Genomic DNA, 20,579 nt, shown 5'->3' with positions numbered 1-20,579 from the left:
TTATTCTTAAGAAAAATATTAATTTTTATTTTTTGTCAAATTGAATTTTGGTGCATATGAATTAGAGTAAAGAGTAAAAGCAAGACAAGTGTTTATACACTTTTTGGTTACAAGGAAGACAATATTGTGGGCAAAAATTAGGAGACTTGAATTTTAGTCCCAGTCTGTTATTGGCTATGGATCTTGGTTGTCATTCAATATGTGGATCTCTGTTTCCTCATGTTCAAAATAAAGATTAAACCATGTGATCTGCCAAATAAATAAAGCTTTCTGAAAATGAAAAGGGCTACTTCAGGAAGTATCATTTTCCATCACTTAAGGTCTTCAGAAACTAGTTGATTACTTAGGCAGATAGAAGCCATTCCTATAAAACTTGTAAAGTCATTCCAACCTGAAATTGTGATTGTGATCTCTTGAGTTTCCTTCCAATTTAGTTAACTCTAATTTGGCATGATTTGCCCAATCAAAATGATAAAACCCCTCAGGAAAAGCATGCTGTTTTAGGTTAGAATGAAAACAGTCACTTACCTGTCAAGTAAGAACTAATGAACTGAGAATATTTTTAAGTTTTATTGTCTTGTTCTTATAAATGGCATTAAGCTGTTTGTTTTTAAGCTTGCTTAAGCTAGTTAACTTTACCTGTTTAGCCATTTTTTCATGCTTCACATAAGCAATGACTTTGTAATGGTAGTCAAATGAGTGGCTTCTTTCTTTAGAATAGTAGAGTAGAAAACAGACTTGAAGATGATGGTAATCGTAAGAATGGCGTGGTCATCAACAGAACAGAAATAAGAAAGGCCTGAAGAAGAGCCAATTGGGGGGGAAATGATGGAGCTTGGTTTTAGACATGTTCAATTTGAGATATTTTAAGGCTGTCCATGTGTAGGTGTCTAATGGACAATTAGAAATATAGAACTGGAGCTCAATAAAGATGAAGCTTTAGAAGACATTTCCATAGCATTAATAATCAAAAACATAGAAACAGAAGAGATAGTAGAAAATAGATAACAGAAGAGAAAGAATACACTTTTTTAAAAAGAATAAAGATTGGCTGTTGGGGAATTGGATTCATTAGAATCCAGAAGTGGAAGAAGAGCAAGTAGATCCCAAAAAAAGTCTTCAAAAAAGTAGAATAACTATTACAGTTCTATACCAAAGAAGGAAGGGGTTTCAAGAAGGATAGTTTAACAGCATCAGATGGTACAGAACTATGAAGAACAATATTTTACTTTTGAGAACATTTCCAATAAAGTGGGCAAAGCAGATTAGAGTTAAGGAAGCTGAAACCCAGGGAGGATTATAGCTTTCTTGCAACCACCCACTAGTTGGTGGGCACGGCCAGGACCAAAACTCATGTCATAATTGTGTTCTGCTTTCTCCAGCACACCATGCAAAAAGAAACTAATTTAATTACTGATATAAATATAAACATAATTAGTAAATTTACTATTACCTTTTCCTGTATAGATGAACATTTGGGCTTGAACTTCACATACATGTTGGACACCCTAACTAAATTCCTGATCCAATTATGACATGGCGGTAACTCTGGGTTCCCCAAGGCACATGGCAGCATAACACTTAACTCTAGTAGGTTTTAAACTGAAAGGGCCTCATGCATTTGTTCACCAACTGATTGTGTGCTTGTAATACAAAGTTACAGCCCAGATAAATTTGAAGACTACATTACTAGAAGGCTGATTTAGCAAGTGATATAGATTCATTTTCCTTAACCTTGTCAACCCATAAAACTATCATTCAAACTACTGAGGCATTCTGAGTACATTGGTTTGAAAGAGTATCTTAAGGCAGTTCTTTTGAAAAAAGTGATGTGGGGCAGCTAGGTGGTACAGTGGATAGAGCACCAGCCCTGAAATCAGGAGAACCTGAGTTAAAATCTGGTCTCAGGCACTTAACACTTCTAGCTGTGTGATACTGGGCAAATCACTTAACACCAATTGCCTCAGCAAAAAAAGAAAGAAAAGAAAAAGTGATGCATGTAACATTTATTTGAAGACCATTCTCCTTTTTAGGTTATAGGATGTGCATTTGTCACTTGCCTTGTCGACCAGTAAAACCAAACCTCATTGGAGATCAGGTAATGAACTTTTTAAGAAAATAATAAAACTTGTTGTTATAGTAATTAAGGTTTTTTTTTTTTCCTTCCCTAAAGTTAAAAATATCAAACCTCATATTTCATAGTTGACTTTTCCTATTCTATGTCTAAGACATAGGCCTTTGAAGTCTTGCTTCCCCTTAATTCATAGCATTGTAATGGACATAATTTAAAAGAAAAGAACAAGCTATTCTAATTGCTGTTTAGGTTTTTTACATTATACATATATCCTCTACATATAAAATAAAAATTAGGAATAGAAATAGGGACTAGACCTGTGATCTCAATGAAACTCCCAGGTGATGAAATTTCATCTTACTAACTGAGGTCAGCATCTGCAGTGCAACTTAAAGTCTTAGACAGTTGCCTAGAGTGGAACTTATGTTCTAACTACATTAAAATGTAATTCCGGGGGCAACTAGGTGGCACAGTGGATAGAGCACCAGCCCTGAAGTCAGGAGGACCTTAGTTCAAATCTGGTCTCAGACACTTAACACTTCCTGGCTGTGTGATCCCCAATTGCCTCAGCAAAAATATATATATGTATATAATTGTGAAATGGTTAGCAAAATAAATAAAAAATGCAATACAGCATAGATAATGGTAATTTGTTTTCTAAGTCCATATGCCCCCTGCAATTTTATTTGAACCATTTTTATTTGTTTGAATGCTCTAGCCTATAGCACTGAGAAGTTTAGTGACTTGCTCAAGATCACATAAAAGCAGTATGTGGTAAAGTACCCATACTGCTTCAAATTAAAAAACAATCTAGTACTAAATGATTTGATGCTAAGTGAAGTGAGTAGAACCAAGAGAACATTATACACAGCAGCAACAAGAGTGTATATGATGATCGACTCTGATAGATGTAGCTCTTTTCAACAATGAGATGACTCAGGCCAATTCCAATAAACTTGTGATGGGAAAGTGCCATCCACATCCAGGGAGAGGATAGAGGAGACTCAATGTGGATTACAGCATTTGTTGTTCTTGTTTGCTTGTTTTTTCTTTTTCATTCTTCCCCTTTTGATTATTTTTCTTGCACAGCATGATAAATGTGGAAATATGTTTAGAAGAGTTGCGCATGTTTAACCTATTTTGGATTTCCTGCTGTCTCTGGAAGAGGGGAGGGAGAAAAATTTAAAACACAAGGTTTTGCAGGGGGTGAATGTTGAAAACTATCCTAGCATGTGTTTTAAAAAAAATTTAAAAAAAAACTTATTTTTTTAAGTAACTTAAAAAATCAGTCTAGTAGTTAACTATTAAGAATGTAAAGGAAAATGTATTTTTTTTTTTAATTTTGAGTGTAAGTTAATTCTCTAACTCTTTAGAGTTAATGTTTTATTTCCCTTTTATATTTAATTATACAAAAGGAAGTGATTTAATTTTTTTAAATTCTTTTTTAAAATCTTGGTGAAATTTTTGTCACTAATATTATAGGAGTTGAGGCTTTTTTGTGTACAAAATATTAAACAGTATATCTTAAAGAACTCTAGAGAGTCAACTGAAAACTAGTTAAATAATTAATAACTCATCAACATTGCAGGATATAAAGTAAACCCACATAAATATCAGCATTCCTAAATAATATTACCAACAAAACCTCTCAGGAAAAGATAGAAATTCCATTTAAAATAACTGCATACATTATGAAATACTTGGGAGTCTGCCTGCCAAAAGACACAGGAACTTCTAAAAGCACAATTACAAAACATTTTCCCACAAATAAGATCTAAGTAATTGGAGAAATAATAATTGCTCATGGACATGCTAAGCCAATGTTAGTAAAAATAACAATACTTTAATAAATTTGTTTTAGTAAAAATAACAATACTTTAATAAATTTGTTTAGTCTAATATCATACCAATCAAACTACCAAAGAATGACTTTAGAGCTAAGAAAAATAAAAACAAAATTCATCTGGAAGAACAAATGGTCAGCAAGGAAATCAGTAGAGTGGGAAATAGGGGAAGGTAAATGAAGGGGGTGGAGGGGGGAATCTAGCAGTTCCAGACTTCAAACTGTACTACAAAGCTGTAATCAACCAAGTAGTTTGGTCTTGAATGAGAAAAGGAGTGGTTAATCAGTGGAACAGTATAGTTGTGCAACATACAGAAATAAATAAGTTAGTGTTTGATAAACCTGTAATCTCAGGTATTGAGATGACAACTCACTATTCCACAGAAACTATGGGGAAAACTGGAAAGTAGTCTGGCAGAAACTAGGCATAAACCAACATCTTAACACCCTAAGTTAAGCTTAAAATGGTTATGTGATTTAGATAAAAAGGATGATACCATGTTAGATATTTATAGATGGGCAAGAGTTTATAACTAAGAAGTTAAGAGGTTCACAAGAGGTAAAATGGATAATTTTGATAAAATTTGAAAATTTTTACACAAAGCTAGTGCAGCCAAAATTAGAAGAAAATGTTGAGGGGAAATCTTGGCATTAAGTTTGTCAAATGAAGTTCTCACTTCTCAAATTATATAGAGAACTGAGCCAAAGTTATAAGAATAAAAGTTATTCCCCTATTGATAAATTATCAAGAGATATGAATGAACAGTTTTTAGGGGAAGAAATCAAAGCTATCAATTATAAAAATGTTCTTCATTATTAATGATAGAACTGCATATTAAAACACTTCTTAAGGTAGCACCTCACACTCATCAGATTAAGTAGGATGACTGGAAAATAAAATAAAATACTGGAGGGTATGCAGGAAAATATGCATACTAATTCATTGTTGGAGCTGTGAATTGGTCTAGTCATCCTGGATAAAAACTTGGTACTATATCCAAAAGCTTTGATCAAGCAATATGGTTACTAAGTCTATCTCCAAAGAGATAAAAGGATAAAGACCTATCTGTACAAAGGTGATCATAGTAGGTCTTTTTATGGTGGAAAATAATTGGATATTGAGGGGGCACTCAGTGAATATGGTGAAATTCTGTTATACTGTAAAAAAAATAGTAAGGAATAGGATGATTTTGGAAAAATTTGGAAAGACAATATGAACTAATGTAAAGTGAAGTAAACAGATGTAGAACAGTTTTACATAGTAACAACTGTAAAAATAAGCTACTATGAAAGACTTAGTAACTAATCATTAAGGTGATCCACCACAATGCCAAAGAATTTGAAAAATTCTGTCCACAGAGTTCTTGTGACTGAATCAATACTGATGTATAGAGTGAAGCATATGTTTTGATTGACTTCATATATGTAAAGCATATTGTAATTTTTGCCTTTTTCGAGAGTGTAGGGAATGAGATTTTGGAACTGAAAATAAAGTTTAACTATTCTAAAAATAAATAAATTACATTTTAACTTGTATTTATTAATTTATAGTGAATCCTTAATCAATAAATTATTAATTTCTTAACTTGTATAGAAGTCTAATAACTAGATAATTTATTTCATAATCTTTCTAGCAAGAGAGCTAATATAGCAAACACAACTGGGCCTATTGAATATAGTAGTAATACTTCTAAATTGATCTCTACCCTCTGTCTTTCTTATCCTAAGGACTTTTTACTTTTACTTTCTTGAATAGAATATTCTAAACACATAATTATGTGAGGTCACAAAGAATATGAATTTAGTGTACATTTTTGAAAGGCATTCAGTAAAATCCCAATAGCATGTCTCCATAATATACAAGTGGTCTTTATAAATATGATTTTTATTAAAAAAGGAAACAATAAATTACAAAATTAAATCTGAAGTCTACAGAAAAGTAATGTAAGGGTTGCACATTTAAATAAAACAGGAACATGGGAAAATTAATGTTTCTATTAGAGCTTCTGTCCCCAATTTCAATTTCAAGTACTCAAGTTGCTTTAATGCAGGTTTAATATTGTGTGTTTTAATTAATTTTGCTTTGTTCGTAGACGTCTAGTAAGATGGGGGCCCATTATCACTGTATCATTTGTTCAGCAACAATCACACGAAGAACTGATATGATAGGACATATTAAACGCCATGTGAACAAAGGAGAAACTGAATCCAGATATATTGCAGGTAAGTTGAATAGCTTGTCTATTAACAAATCATTAAACAACAGAGGAAATTATTTTCACATTTGAAACAAAACTTTATTTGATATACAGGCTAAAATCCATCATGAGCCAGCAGACTCTTTCAGGAAGGTGATTTCCACAGCAGCACTCTTACTCAAATTGTCCTTGTAACAAATGCAAATTACTTAACCTGAGTGTTTGTCTTAAGTGACAGAACCACTTACACATTGGACTACAAAAGAAGTGGAAGATTGCAAATAAACAAAATAACTCCTATGGGTAATATCTTTGAGGAGTAACATCTCTTGCCCTAAAGCAAAGTGTAATAGCAATTTACCTTGCATTGAAATTAGTTCACAATAAAAGCATGCTTAGTTGTTGTTCATTGGTATTGAAAAGCACAAAAGAAATAGCTAATGAGATTTAATCAGCTCATGATAATCCTGGTTCTGATGTGTATATATATATAAAGACTTTGGGAAAGAGTAAATAAATGAAATCAGAAGCCAAAATGTAGAGTTAAAAAGAAAATATGAAGACTCCTCCTACATGCTACCTTCTAGCCAAAGTAGTCTCCTTTGTTTCTCCCACATGGCACTTCCATCTCTTTGCCTTTGCAGTGGCCATCCCTCATGACTGGAATACACACCTTCCTCACTTCATTATATAAACCTTCTTTCTTTAAACACTTCAAACATCACCTTCTATATAAAGCCTTTCCCGATCTCCTAATTGCTAGTGCCCTCTTCTAGATTGAATTTAAATAACCTATATATTACTTTAGTATGTAATTTTGACATATATTAGTTTTTTGCCTATAACCTTAAAGTCATTTCTGGTAGATAGGTAGGCATCAAACATTTATTAACATTGCTAAGCTCTGAGGATACAAATATAAACAAAAGCACAGTCCGTGCCCTAAAGGAATTTATATTCTAACAATGGGAAACAGTACATAAAAAGGAACTAAATGAAGGGGATGGGGTAGTGGCAAAATCCAGAGGGGAATGAAACATGTCTGACCAAAACCCCATCCCCAGAATTGATGCCCCAAGAAAGAACTTGGCCTGTTTTGCAAGAACAGGTTTAATAAAAAGCTTGTTGATTGATTCTAGCATGTTGATGTCACTGATTGATCTGCCTGCCAAAGATCAAGGTATTTAGTTTCTCTGAGCCTTAGTTCTGTGGTCTGTAAAATGGAGATTCTAACACTTGCACTACCTACGTCCCTCACTGGCGTGTAATGAAAAAGCACTTAAAGTTTAAAGTGCTTGGTGGCACATTAGTGTGGAGAGATTGTCCCCCTGAATATATGTTAGAGACTTGCACATTCTACATTGAAGCTATGAGTCCTTACAAATCTTTTTGTTTTTGTTTTTTTAGCCTCTGCTGCTAAACTATCCCGTGAAGTGTTGAAAGAAGCAGACACTGACATACAAGTTCTTCCTAACTATTCTACGCCTCAGAAAACAGATTCCTACTTTAATCCAAAAATGAAATTAAACAGGTAAGAAAATTTGAATTGGGGTATTGATAAATTCATTGATATTTAAGGTCATAATGTTATCTTCAGAATTTTTTTTATTTCATGGGAAAATAAATTGTTGTCATCAACTCGGGAGAAATAGGTATGTGTGTTCAGTCATGTTCAACTCTTCATGTCACCATTTGGGGCTGTCTTAGCAAAGATCCCATAATGGTTCCTTCCCCAGCTCATTTTTCAAATGAAACTGAGGCAAAAAGAGATGAGTGACTTGCCCTGACATAGGAAGTGTCTAAAGCAGAACTTGAACCTTAAGAAGGAGTCCTTCTGACTCCGGGCCCAGCACTTTATCCATTGCACCTCCCTGCTGCTACTGTAAGGAACAGTGTGTTAGAGCAGATAAAATATTGTGACAGTAGATAGAAGCCAACCATATACTGTACATGACATGTCAACCTTCTAACAATTAGGTCACAATAAAATATTTTTGAATGCTTGAAATTTATACTCAAATTACACTTAACATATATATATACTTGAATCTTGTACTCCTTTAGGATTTTTATATGGAAGTTTAACATGAGAAAACCACTATATTTTGGGGTTTAAATTTTAACTGCACAGATTAAAACTACAGCTAGGTTATGGATAAAATAGATATGAAGGTTTCCATTCTTACTTTTTTTTCCTATTTTTAAAATTGTGTAAAAATAGTTTTCACATTCATTTTTATAATATTTTACAGTTACAAAATTTTCTCTCTTACCTCCCATCTCCTCAAGATGTCTAGGATTCTGAAATAGGTTATGCATGTATATTCTTTGTAACATTTCCATATTAGCCATGTTGTGAAAGAAGAAAAGTTGGGGGAAAGGGGAGGAGACCATGAAAAATAGTATGCTTCAATATGCAATCAAAAGCTATAGTTCTTTCTCTGGATGTGGTTAGCATTTTCTATCGGGAATCTTTAGGAATTTTCTTGAATCGTGTATTGCTGAAAAGAGCTAAGTCTGTCATGTTGATCATCATACAGTGTTGCTATTACTCTGTACAATGTTCTCATGATCCTGCTCACTTCACTCAGCATCAGTTCATGTAAGTCCTTCCAGGTTTTTCTAAAATACATGTGCTCATCATTTCAAATAGAACCATAGTATTTCATTATGTATATGTTCCACAACTTGTTCAGCCATTTCCCAAGTAATGGGCATCCCTCAATTTCTAATTTTTTGCCACAACAAGAGCAGCTGCTATAAATATTTATATACATATAGGTCCTTGCCCCTTTTTTATGATCACTCTGGGATACAGACCTAGTAGTAGTATTAGTAGATCAAAGGATATGCAGTTTTATAACACTTTGGGCATAGTTCCAGATTTCTCTCCAGAATGGTAAAATCAATATACAACTCCATCAGCAATGTATCTATCATTTTCCTTTTCTGTCACATTAGTCAATCTGACAAGTGTAAGGTAGTACCTTAGAGTTATTTTCATTTGCATTTTTCTCATCTGTAGTGACTTAGTGCATTTTTTCATATGATTATAGATAGCTTTGATTTCATCTAAAAACTACATTTTCATATCCTTTAAATATTTGTCAATTGAGGAATGATTCATATTCTTATAAATTTGACTCGGTTCTCTATATATCTGAGAACTGCCTTTATCAGAAGTACTGACTGCAAAAATTATTTCCCAGCTTTCTGCTTTCCTTCTCATCTTTATTGTATTGGTTTTGCTTGTGCAAAATCTTTTTAATTTAATGTAATCAAAACTATACATTTTGTAATATTCTCTATCTTTTGTCTGATCATAAATTCTTCCCTTCTCCATACATCTGACCTGTAAATTATTTCTCCCCTTATTTGCTTTTGGTATTGTCCTTTAGATCTAAGTCATGTACACATTTTGACCTTATCCTGATATACATTTTGAGATATTGGTTTATGCCTCGTTTCCCTCTTACTATTTTCCAGTTTTCCCAGCAGTTTTTGTCAAATAGTGAGCTCATATCCCAGAAACTGGAGTCTTTGGGGTTATCAAACAGTAAATTACTGTAACCATTTACAACTGTTTTATGTACCTAATCTATTCCAATGATCCACCACTATTTCTTAGTACCAAATAGTTTTGATGGTTGCAATTGTATGATAGTTTTATATCTAGTATGGCTAAGCCACTTTCCTTTATATTTTTTCCCTTTTATTCCCTTGATATTCTTGACCTTTTGTTCTTCTAGATGAACTCTATTATTTTTTCTAGCTCTGTAAAATAATTTTTTAGTAGTTTGATTGCTAAATAAGTGGAGTAATTTAAATAGAATTGTCATTTTTATTATATTAACTCGGCCTACCTGAGAGCACTTGATATTTTCCAGTTGTGTGAATCTGACATTATTTGTGTGAAAAGTATTTTGTATTTGTGTATTTATAGTTCCAGGGTTTGTCTTGACAAGTAGACTCCCAAATGTTTTATATTTCCTACAGTTATTTTTAAATGGAATTTATCTTTTGCTGAAGGGCTTTGTTGCTAATATATAGAAATGTGAATGTTTTATGTGGTTTTCTTTTATATTTTTAATAGGAATGAATATTTTATTAAAATTTTTTCTGCATCTATTGAGATAATCAGATAATTTTTATTACTTTCATTATCAATACAACCAATTATGCTGACAATTTTACTATTATTGAACAAGTCCTGCATTACTAATATAAATCTCAGCTGGTTGTGGTGTGTTATCTTGGTGATAAATTGCTGTAATCCCTTTGCTAATGTTTTATGTAAAATGTTTACAGCAATATTCATTAGGGAAATTGATCAATAATATTTCTTCTATTTTGACTTTTCTAGTTTGTGTTGGCACTATAGAAGGGGTCATTTAAGCAGTTATTTTCTTCTGTTTGTTTGAGTAATTTATATTTTTATAAATATTCATCCATTTCACTTAGGTTGTCAGATTTTATTGGCACAGGTTTAGGCAAAATAGCTTCTAATTATTGCTTTAATTTCTCCTTCATTATTAGTAAGTTCATCTTTAAACTTTTTATATTGGTAATTTGATTTTCTTCTGTCTTTTTTTTAAAAACCAAAATAACCAAAGGTTTATCTATTTTATTATTTTTTTTTTCATAAAATCAGCTTTTAGTTTTATTTATTAGTTCAGTAGTTTCATTTTTATTAATCTCTCCTTTGATTTTCAGAATTTTAATTTGCTATTTGGGGATTTTTAATTTGCTCTTTTTCTTTTTAGTTATATGCTCAATTCACCTATCCCCTCTTTATTTTATTCATGTAAGCATTTAGGGATATAAAATTTTCCCCAAGAACTGCTTTGGCTGTATCCCATAAATTTTGGTATGCTCTCTCATTGTTACTTTCTTTGATGAAATTATTGTTTCTATGATTTCTTGTTTGACCCATTCATTCTTTTAGGTTAAATTATTTAGTTTGCAGTTAATTTTTAGTTTGTCTTTCCATGATCCTTTATTACACATAATTTTTATTGCATAATGATCTGAAAAGGATGTATTTAATATTTCCATAATAATGTAATTTTTTATGTCCCAATATATAGTTAGTTTTTGTACTGGTCATGTACCATTGAGGAAAAAAAGTACATTCTAACTGTACCAGGCCTAAAACTATTATCCATAAAGTAGTAGTCACCTAAACAATTTGGTATTGGCTAAGAAATAGAGTAATAGATCAGTGGAATAGGTTAGATTCACAAGACACAATAGTCAATGACTATAGTAATTTAGTGTTTGATAAACATAAAGATTTCAGCTTCTGGAATAAGAACAAACTAGTTGACAAAAATTGCTAGGGAAACTGGAAAAGGATATGGCAGAAACTAGGCATTGACCCACATCTGACACCCTATATCAAGATAAGGTCGAAATGGGGTCATGATTTGTAGGAGCAGCCTTCCTTTCAGCAGATTAATCATCACAAGAATAGCCTGGTCCAAATCCTTTATTATCTCCTTCACAATCTAGTTTCCTTGCCTGGGGCCTGGGGCAGCTTTCTGGAGAGCCTTTCTGACAGGCTTTGGTTTCAGTGAGGGAAGTGTAAGAGGCCCCCCACCACGGTGGTGTGAGATGAAGTGGTGGTATGAGATGAAGTGAATGTCTCTGAGTCCCAGGGCTTGTGCTTCAGCCCCCAGCCACTACTAAGGTGGATGATGGAATGAATGTGTCTCTGGGTCCTTTCCGAGTCTGTGCCTGGCCCTTTCAAGTTTCTCTCCAACCCCTTCTGAGTCTGCCTCTGGCTCTGACTCTGGCTGAGTTTGTCCCAGCTTTATATGCTCTATTTTAATTACATCATAGGTGTGTATCCTGTAGAACTACATTAAGTACTAAGTACATGTACTGAACTAAAGAACTGTTGATCACCATGCTAAATTAGATAACCATTGTCTCATTAATTCCACTAACTTAACACTTTGTAAGAATTCCTTGTTTTAAGTACAGAGTTTTGGCCCATAACAATGATTTAGACCTAAAGGGTGATACTATAAGCAAATTAGAAGACAAAGGATAGTCTGCTTCTCAGATCTGTGGAGAAGGGAGTAATTTGTGGCCAAAGAAGGACTTGAACACATTATTGAATGCAAAATGGATAACTATGATTATATTAAATTTAAAAGGTTTTGTACAAAATAACCAATGCAGCCAAGATTAGAAATGGTTTGCCATTTCTTTCCCCAACTCATTTGTAATTTAGGCACCAGGACAAATAGGTTTAAATGTCTCATCTAGGATTACACAGCTAATAAGTGTCTCAAGTCCGATTTGTCTGTTCCCTCTGACTCTGCCACCTAGCTGCCCTTTTTGACTCCTGTCTCTCCCTAAGCACACATCCAGGCATTTTTCAAAACTTGCTGTTTCTATCTCCACAACGTTTGCATCTATCCTGTCCTTCTGCTTACATAGTCATCATCTCTCCTATCTCCCTAAAGTTTCTCCCCCTCCAATCTGACCTCCACATAACAACCAGAGTGATTTTCCTAAAACCCAGCTCTGGAGCCAATTCTTGTTAACAATTTTTTCTGAGAGTTTTGTTGTAAAAAGGGAAGGGAACTTGGAGATTGTAGCTTGAAGGGATGGATGGCAAGTCTAATGAGGATTTTTTAAGGTTGGGGAAGATATGGTTGTTTGTATGCAATAGGGAAGGAGCCTGTAGATAGAACTTGAAGATTACAGAAAACAGGCTATAGACCTGTTGACCAAAAACAAAAGACAATCTTGGCTTCATTTAAACTTAAGTCTGTAGAATTAGGACAAAGCTGTTCCCATTTTTCTTTTCCTTGCTCAGACTGCAACTGGAGTAGTGTGTATTTTTGCATGATACATTTTAGGAAGGACATTGGTAAACTACAGTATTCAAAGGCTATAGTCCATTCAAGGTAGTCAAAGGCCTCATTTATACCATGAGGCTCATAACACCTCAAGAATTTTAAAGATATTCACATAAAAAAAAAAAATTTTCTGACTTCTATGTGGCCCAAAGAATAGCATTTAAATAACAGGTAGAAAAGATTTTGATTCAATGTAAGGAAAGACTTCTTAAACATTTAAACTTTCTTCTAGGCAACTGATATTCTCTACACTGGCTGTGTTGGCTGAGGAACGGAAGCCTTTGGAATGTTTGGATGCTTTTGGAGCTACTGGTAAGAAAAGGAATTTTAAAGAAAAACCAAGGAAACTTAATTTTACATCCTAGATATATGCTTTTTTTTTTTTTTTTTCAGTTCTTATTTATGAAGCATGAGTATCTAAGATGGAAAATTTGATATAAAAATTGAAAATCTAAGATAATGTAAATGGAGAAGTCCCCAAATATGACTACAATATTCACAAAAGAAAGGTGACAAAACCAGTAATGTCAAGCCAAATAGGCCATTTGTATGTAAGACTCATTGTGATTCTTAGAAATTATTTTAATCAAAGTTCTTTTGGATACTTTCTACCTGATATGGTAAAAGTTTAACCCCTTTCATCTCCTCATGGAAAATGTTTTACAGCAGAACCAGGGCTTTTAATTTTTTATGGGTTGCATAGACTCCATTTAGCAATTTAGTGAAGCCTATAGACTCCTTAGAAAAATGATTTTAAATGCATAAAATAAAATATACAGGCTTACATAGCAGATCAGTTGTATTGAAATACAGTTATCACAGTATTTTTTAAAACAAGTTTCATGCAACCCAGGTTAAGAACCCTAGCACAAAATCTAAAATGTCAGGATTTTTTAGTCATCCTTTCCCTTTATTTCATTTCCTTGCTTCTTTCCCTTTCACTGCAACTAACTAATCTCTTTAAGTTCCTCTGTCATAATGGATCCTCATTCCCTTTCCATTTTCCCAGTCTTAAACTATTACAGGAATCTTACCTTTCAGAATGTATTAGAAGAAGTTTGTCATATAATTTCCTTACCTCTTCATCCTCTGCACAGGTCTTGATTCATAAGTTGCATCTATTCATGATTTCTTTTGTAGTCCTTTCAAAATATTTGTCATGTGCAGTTTGATACACTATGACTAAATGTTCCATGAAATCCATGGGATTTTTGCTTTTTTTTAACACATGATAAAACCAACATCACTAGCTTTCTTTGCTTCCTAAGGAGAAGATGCTAGCCAAATTGTTATTGAACAGATATCCAATGTTTAAAATATTGGCTTTTGTAGATAGTCTAAAAAATGAATTTTCTATCTCTCTACTACCATTTCTGCTAAATTAAAAGGAGGCTAAGGACCATTTTGCCTTTTTCTTTGTTTCATGGGTTGCCATAAACAAAGAATTTATTGTTAAATAGATAGGAATATCTTGAAACTGCTCATTGGTCCCTATTCCTAGTTGTACTGGTTCTGGCAAAAATAAGTACAGAATTTCCAGGAAAATATGTTATGCTTGGTAGGACCTGGAAGAATCTAGACTCCATCAGTTCAACCCTCAGAAACTTAAGAGTCAGACCCACAACTACATTGTGGGACTCTGGCATTCACATGGCAGTGAGGGGACAGGGTGCTGGTCCTGCAAGTTCAAATCTGGTCTCTTAAACTGACTAGCCTGTGTGATACTTAACCATTGTAGGCCTCTGTTTCCTTGTGTGTAAAGTGGAAATAATAATAGCTTCTGCCTTCCAGGATTGTTGTGAGGATCAAATGAGAAAATAATTGTAAAGTCCTTAGCATAGTGCCTGAGAGACAGAAAATGCTATAAATGCTAGCTATCGTCATCATCATTATTTCTCTACAAAACTGCTTTGCTTTATATTCTGTTTATTCCCTTAGGAGCCTAATACATGGCCCTTCCTGTAACAAGTGTTTAATAAATCATTGTTCGATAAATAAAGAACCAGAAGAAGTCAGTAGCAATCCTGTTGTCCTCATACAGAATATGGCTAGGTCATAATACCCATCAGGGTTGGACTACAGACCTGCTCTGTAAAGCCACAGAGGAGAGCACCAGATTTCCTCCGTGATTGGATGGCAAGGAGAGATGCTCTTTCATCAGCTCTGCTTGGTCAGGCTGTGTCTTCAGTACTGAAATTGTCTGTGAATGATCCTTATGCCCTAACCAAATGAGCAGTCTTTTCAGGGAAGGGTCTGTACCTCATGGCAAAGATGATCACTGCCATCCCTCAGGTGATTGTTGTATCAAAATTCACTGCTCTTCTTCAGCACTCCCTGGGTGTAAGAAAAATATATTGTCAACAACAACAACAACATTTTAATAGAGCTTTGAATGAAAACATACCATGCAGATTTTCTTTATTAGCAATAGAAAATACATAACTTTTACTGGTGTTGAATAAATATAATACCCTGACAGACTTGGAAAAATGGCTTATAAAAACATCCAGAATTTGAAACATCTGTTTTAATGTTTCTAAAATTGTACTCTTTGCAACAAGCGTAATTTGTTTTTTTGTTTGTTTGTTTGTTTGGTTTTTTGTTTTTTGTTTTTTGTTTTTTTGGTGTGGTTATAAAATATCTTCTTCTCTTCCTCGTCTCTCCTAAGGCATAATGGGATTACAGTGGGCAAAACACCTTGGGAATGCAGTAAAGGTTACTATTAATGATTTTAATGAAAACTCTGTGACGATGATTCAGGAAAATTGCCATTTAAACAAAATGAAAGTGATGTTGGACAGCAAAGAAGAGGATGAGTGTGATGAAGCTCTTGAAGAAGGAGAAGAAAATGTTGGTGCAATTGAAGTGACCAAAATGGATGCCAATGTACTGATGCACTTGAGATCGTTTGACTTTATGTAAGATAAGAATAACGATGCACTTGTTCTTTCCCTGCTGTTTATTGTAGTTGCTTTACTACTACTGATTAATTGAGGAATTTTTCTATGTTAGCATAAGAAAAGAGAAGTGGCTTTATGTAACACAATGGGTATAAAGTTGGCCTCTATTCAAGAACTACTTTCATCATCTCCAATCTGTGATCTTGAGCAAGTCACTTAACTTTCTTAGTGACCCTAGCAGTTTTCCAAGAATCTTAATTGCCCATCTCAGTTCTTAAAAGGGAAGTACTTCATTCTTCGTAGATCCCTATGCCAATTAAATTAGTTTGAGGGGGGAAAAAAAGCTTAAGAAAAAATGTCACAACTTTAATTTTGTAGCTCTCAATGATCCCCTGAGGCCAATTTCATTTTATGTTTGTTTCTGATTTGAGTTTTCTCAAATTTTCTCCTTGATTTTCACATACTTTAAAATATGAGCTCCATGTCTGATTTATAGGTTTATAAAATATTTATGTCTGTGAAATAGTCTGATAGTATCTCTCCTACTATTTTCCCCAGAATTCAATATGTATCTTTTTGCCAGAGTTTTTTCTGATAAACTAACCAGAAGACTAATTATCATGGGTTTTGTGGTTATTAATGCATCTTTAAATACTAACATGTCTTTTGTGATTTTTAGACACTTGGACCCATTTGGAACATCAGTGAACTATCTAGATTCTGCCTTTAGAAATGTAAGGAATCTTGGGATAGTGTCAGTAACTTCGACAGACATCAGTTCTTTATATGCAAAGGCTTTGCATGTGGCCCGGCGTCATTATGGCTGTAACATTGTACGAACTGAATACTACAAGGAACTGGCAGCCAGAATTGTTGTGGCTGCAGTGGCAAGGTAATGGTGACTAGAAACATATAATTATTTACTGTATAATTAACTGTCTAGTGTACCAGAATATCCATACAGTATACATTGTATTTCTGTGTTTTGAATTGGTTTATTTGATGCTTAATTATTTTGGTGTTTTATTTTATGTGGCAATTTCTAATCGTGGGGAGTTTCATATAAAGAATTCTTGTCTTAAAAGGCAAAAACTTGTGCTAGAAATAAAGATTATTGTTGTATAAATTCTTTTAAAGCTTATGAATAGACAAGCATAGCTGTGGGGTAAGGAGAAGTAAAAGATAACTTCAGATAAGTATATTTCATTGTAGAAAATAAGAAACAATAAGAAGGTAGACAAAAGCACCTAGAAAAACAAAAATTTCATTCTAGAGTAGGAGAAATCTTATTAAATTATTTTATATCCATTTTATCTCTTTTTAATTGCTTTAACTCCAAACAGTGATTGTCCATTCGGTTGAGAAGTGGAGGGCTTTTATTCATTTAGCATTTATCAAGCACCCATCATGTGTAAGTTGCTATGATAAGTACCATACAGAAGAAATAGAAGATCTTCTGTCCCTTGGGGCACTTATCCTAATTCAGGGAAACAGAACATGCACAGAATAAGTGGCATAATGTTTCTAAGGATACAGCAGCAAACTTAAGTCAGTATATACAAACTAAACTAATACTACAGATGTGACAGTAAAGCAGTATCTAATCAAATTCAGCTGGATTTTATCTAGGAAGGCTTAGTGAAGATAAATGGGTTTTGTGGTAAATTTAAATTAATAGAAAAAGGGAAGAGAAAATTTGTTTCTTCACCCCATATAGCCAGTCATTTGTTAAGTCATATGACACAAAATATCTCAGATCCATTAAGTAGGTCCACTACCATAATACAGATTCTCATTACCACCAGTTTAAAATGTGATATTATTTTCCTGACTTTGCTGCATCCATCTTCTCCCAGTAGATGCTTGTCGTCAGAATAATATTCTTGATATATAAATGTGATCATAATACTCCTCTGCTCAAAACTTTACAGTTGTTCCCTTTATATACTAGTTGAATATCCCTTAGTTTGGCATTGAAGGTCCTCCACAATCTGATACCCTCTCCATTTGTAGTCTTATCTCATACCCTCCATGCTCTAATGCAACTGGGAGTTTTGCTACCTCCATGTCTCTACACTGTTTGCTGCCCTTCTGTACATTTACTCTTGCCATTCTCTATATTCCTTCCATCTGTGTCTACCTGATCTATGTGATCTATGTGATACGAGTTCAGCATCTTGTCCACAAAAGCTTTTCCAACATTTTGTCCCTCAGGTTTCACAAAGCATTTGGTCCACTCTATACATTTAAATATAATTTGTGTTAGTTATTTATTCATGTGTCATACTATGAGTGCTATGCAGACCTTGTCTTTGTATCTCTTCCGCAGCACTTATCATATAGTAAATGCTTAATAAATGTGTGGGTGTCTGTGGGTGTGGTGTACACAAACATAGAAGTTACTAAAGGAAAAAACAGTAAGGAGAATTTTATACTCAAAATCAGATAGAACAGACCAGCAAACTAGTAGATAATGAGATAGAAAGGGAATTAGGAGGACAAGGTATAGGACAGGAAAGGTGGTGAAGGAGAAGACTTGAGAAGGAGCTGACAGAAGTCAAGCATAGCAAGGGGAGGAGGGGCAGCTCTGATCCCTGCCTCACTCTCCAAGCACCCCTTTTCCTCGTTTTTATAAGTGGGTGAAAGGAATAGTGGTAGTTCTATTTGTGAAGCACTTTTTGATAAGAATTGAATTCTCTTTCTTAATCTGCACTGTCCAAATGAGCATTATCCAAGTAGTGAAACTATAGCTGATTTCCAGAAGCAACTTCTCCTTTTTCTCATTCCTACAGAGCTGCGACTCGTTGTAATAAAGGTATAGAAGTCTTGTTTGCAGTAGCCCTAGAACATTTTGTCCTTGTAGTTGTGAGAGTTTTGAGGGGTCCCACCCCAGCTGATGAAACAGCAAAGAAAATTCGATACCTGATTCACTGTCAGTGGTGTGAAGAGAGGATTTTTCAAAAGGATGGTAATATGGTAGAAGGTAAATAAGACTTTTAATTTACTGTATAATTTGTAAATAAGTGCTAACTGTACCCTTAATTTAAACATATTATTGAACCTTGAAGGAAACCAGGAGGCAGAGAGGGAGAGATTTCCAGGTATAGGGGACAGCTAATGAAAATGGACAGAATCCAGAAGCAGAATGTCTTATCTAAGGAACACCAAAGCCACCACTGTCATTTAGTCTCGGAGTGTGTGAGAGAGAAACAAGACATAAAAACACTGGAAACATAAGAGGAAGCCAGAATGTGGGCTCTAAAAAAGCCCAACAAGATTTTGTATTTTTAACTCTGAAGTGATAGGAAGTTCAGTGAATGGGGATTGACAGAGTCAGACCTGCAATTTAAGATGAATTTGACAATTCATGTTGGAGGATGGACTAGAATGGTCAGACAGACCCACCAGCAATAGTCTCAGCATGAGGTAATGATTTCCCACCCAATGGTGGTAGCAGTGTCAGAAGAGAAAAGTGGGTATATATTAGAGTATTACAGAGGTAAAATGAACAAGACTTAAGAAACAAATTGAATAGGGAGGAGAGGGGGAGAAAAAGTAAGGACTTGAAGGTGACCTAAATTGTGAGTCTTTTAAGTGACTGGTAACATGGTGGTCCCCTTGAGAGGAATTAGAAGTTTGTGAAAATTAGCCCAGCTATATTGCTAGTAAATGTCTGAGGCAAGATTCAAACTCAAGACTTCCTGACTTCCAAGTCCAACACATTATCTGGTTATTTGTTTGTTTATTTGTTTTTGCTGAGGCAATTGTGATTAAGTGACTTGCCCAGGACCACACAGCTAGTAAATGTTAACTGTTTCAAGCTGGATTTAAACTCGGGTCCTCCTGACGCCAAGGCCGTTGCTCTATCCACTGAACCACCTAGCTGTCCCAAGTCTAGTACATTATCCACATTGCTGCTTGTATAATTATACTAACCAAAGGAAATGATGAAAACTGAATGTAAATCAGTACATGCTATGTTCACTTTTTTTTTTTTAATTTTCCTCTGTTTTTTAACTGGGAAGATAAAAATTAAAAAAAAAAAATTGAGAAAGTAAACCTCCCTTTGAAGAAATGGAGATATTGGCTACAGCACATACATACTCTCAGACTCAGTTAATGTTGGTTAGTGTATGACCAAATTGTTATAAAGAATGACTCATGGAGTAGGTGAAGAATATATTTGAAAACAAAGACGATATAGATATAAAAGGTATCAAAAAATTAAAATTTATATCAGCTGTGTAAAAAAATTCTCTCCTCTCCTTCAAGTGCTACTGCTACACTTGAGTCAGTATTCCTTCTCGGAACATTTCCTGGCTGCTGTTGGCCTAGAACTGGAAGAGCTTAAGAGCAGGATTATAAGGAGAAGCATAATGTTAGGGAATGGGAGAGAAGAAATGGACACATGTGCTCAGGCCATATCTCACCTGAAATAGCTCCAAGAGTTTTGGCTCTTCTAGAGTAAAGTAGAAGATGCTGAACTCAGCTGCCAGTTTGCCATGGATCCCCACACCGGCAGTAAAGCTAGTCCAGTCTCTTTGTCCCCCACACCAGAGATGAACTGAGATGATGACAAATCTCCCAGGATTTTCTAATCCAAATTACACTTTGCTTAGACAAGTCCCTTTGCTATTATTGTACTGGTAAAATCAGCCCATGGGATGGAGGTTTGAGTTTTCTGGAGGCAGT

At 34.3% G+C, this 20,579-nt stretch overlaps 1 protein-coding gene across 1 annotated transcript in view; it reads left to right on the top strand.

Moving 5' to 3' along the window:
* Nucleotides 1–20,579, top strand: part of TRMT1L (tRNA methyltransferase 1 like) — a 42,874-nt gene that overhangs the window by 15,395 nt on the left and 6,900 nt on the right. The window contains exons 5-11 of the mRNA XM_023501828.2: nt 2,034–2,098; nt 6,011–6,140; nt 7,523–7,646; nt 13,220–13,299; nt 15,656–15,905; nt 16,567–16,779; nt 18,680–18,870. Coding sequence (XP_023357596.2) covers nt 2,034–2,098; nt 6,011–6,140; nt 7,523–7,646; nt 13,220–13,299; nt 15,656–15,905; nt 16,567–16,779; nt 18,680–18,870 — 1,053 coding nt within the window. The remainder of the gene's footprint in view (nt 1–2,033; nt 2,099–6,010; nt 6,141–7,522; nt 7,647–13,219; nt 13,300–15,655; nt 15,906–16,566; nt 16,780–18,679; nt 18,871–20,579) is intronic.

This window comes from Sarcophilus harrisii, chromosome 4, assembly GCF_902635505.1.
Source record: "Sarcophilus harrisii chromosome 4, mSarHar1.11, whole genome shotgun sequence".
In the NCBI taxonomy this organism is placed as follows: Eukaryota; Metazoa; Chordata; class Mammalia; order Dasyuromorphia; family Dasyuridae; genus Sarcophilus; species Sarcophilus harrisii.
The sequence above is the reverse complement of the archived record's forward strand: the minus strand, read 5'-3'. Positions and strand labels throughout refer to the sequence as shown.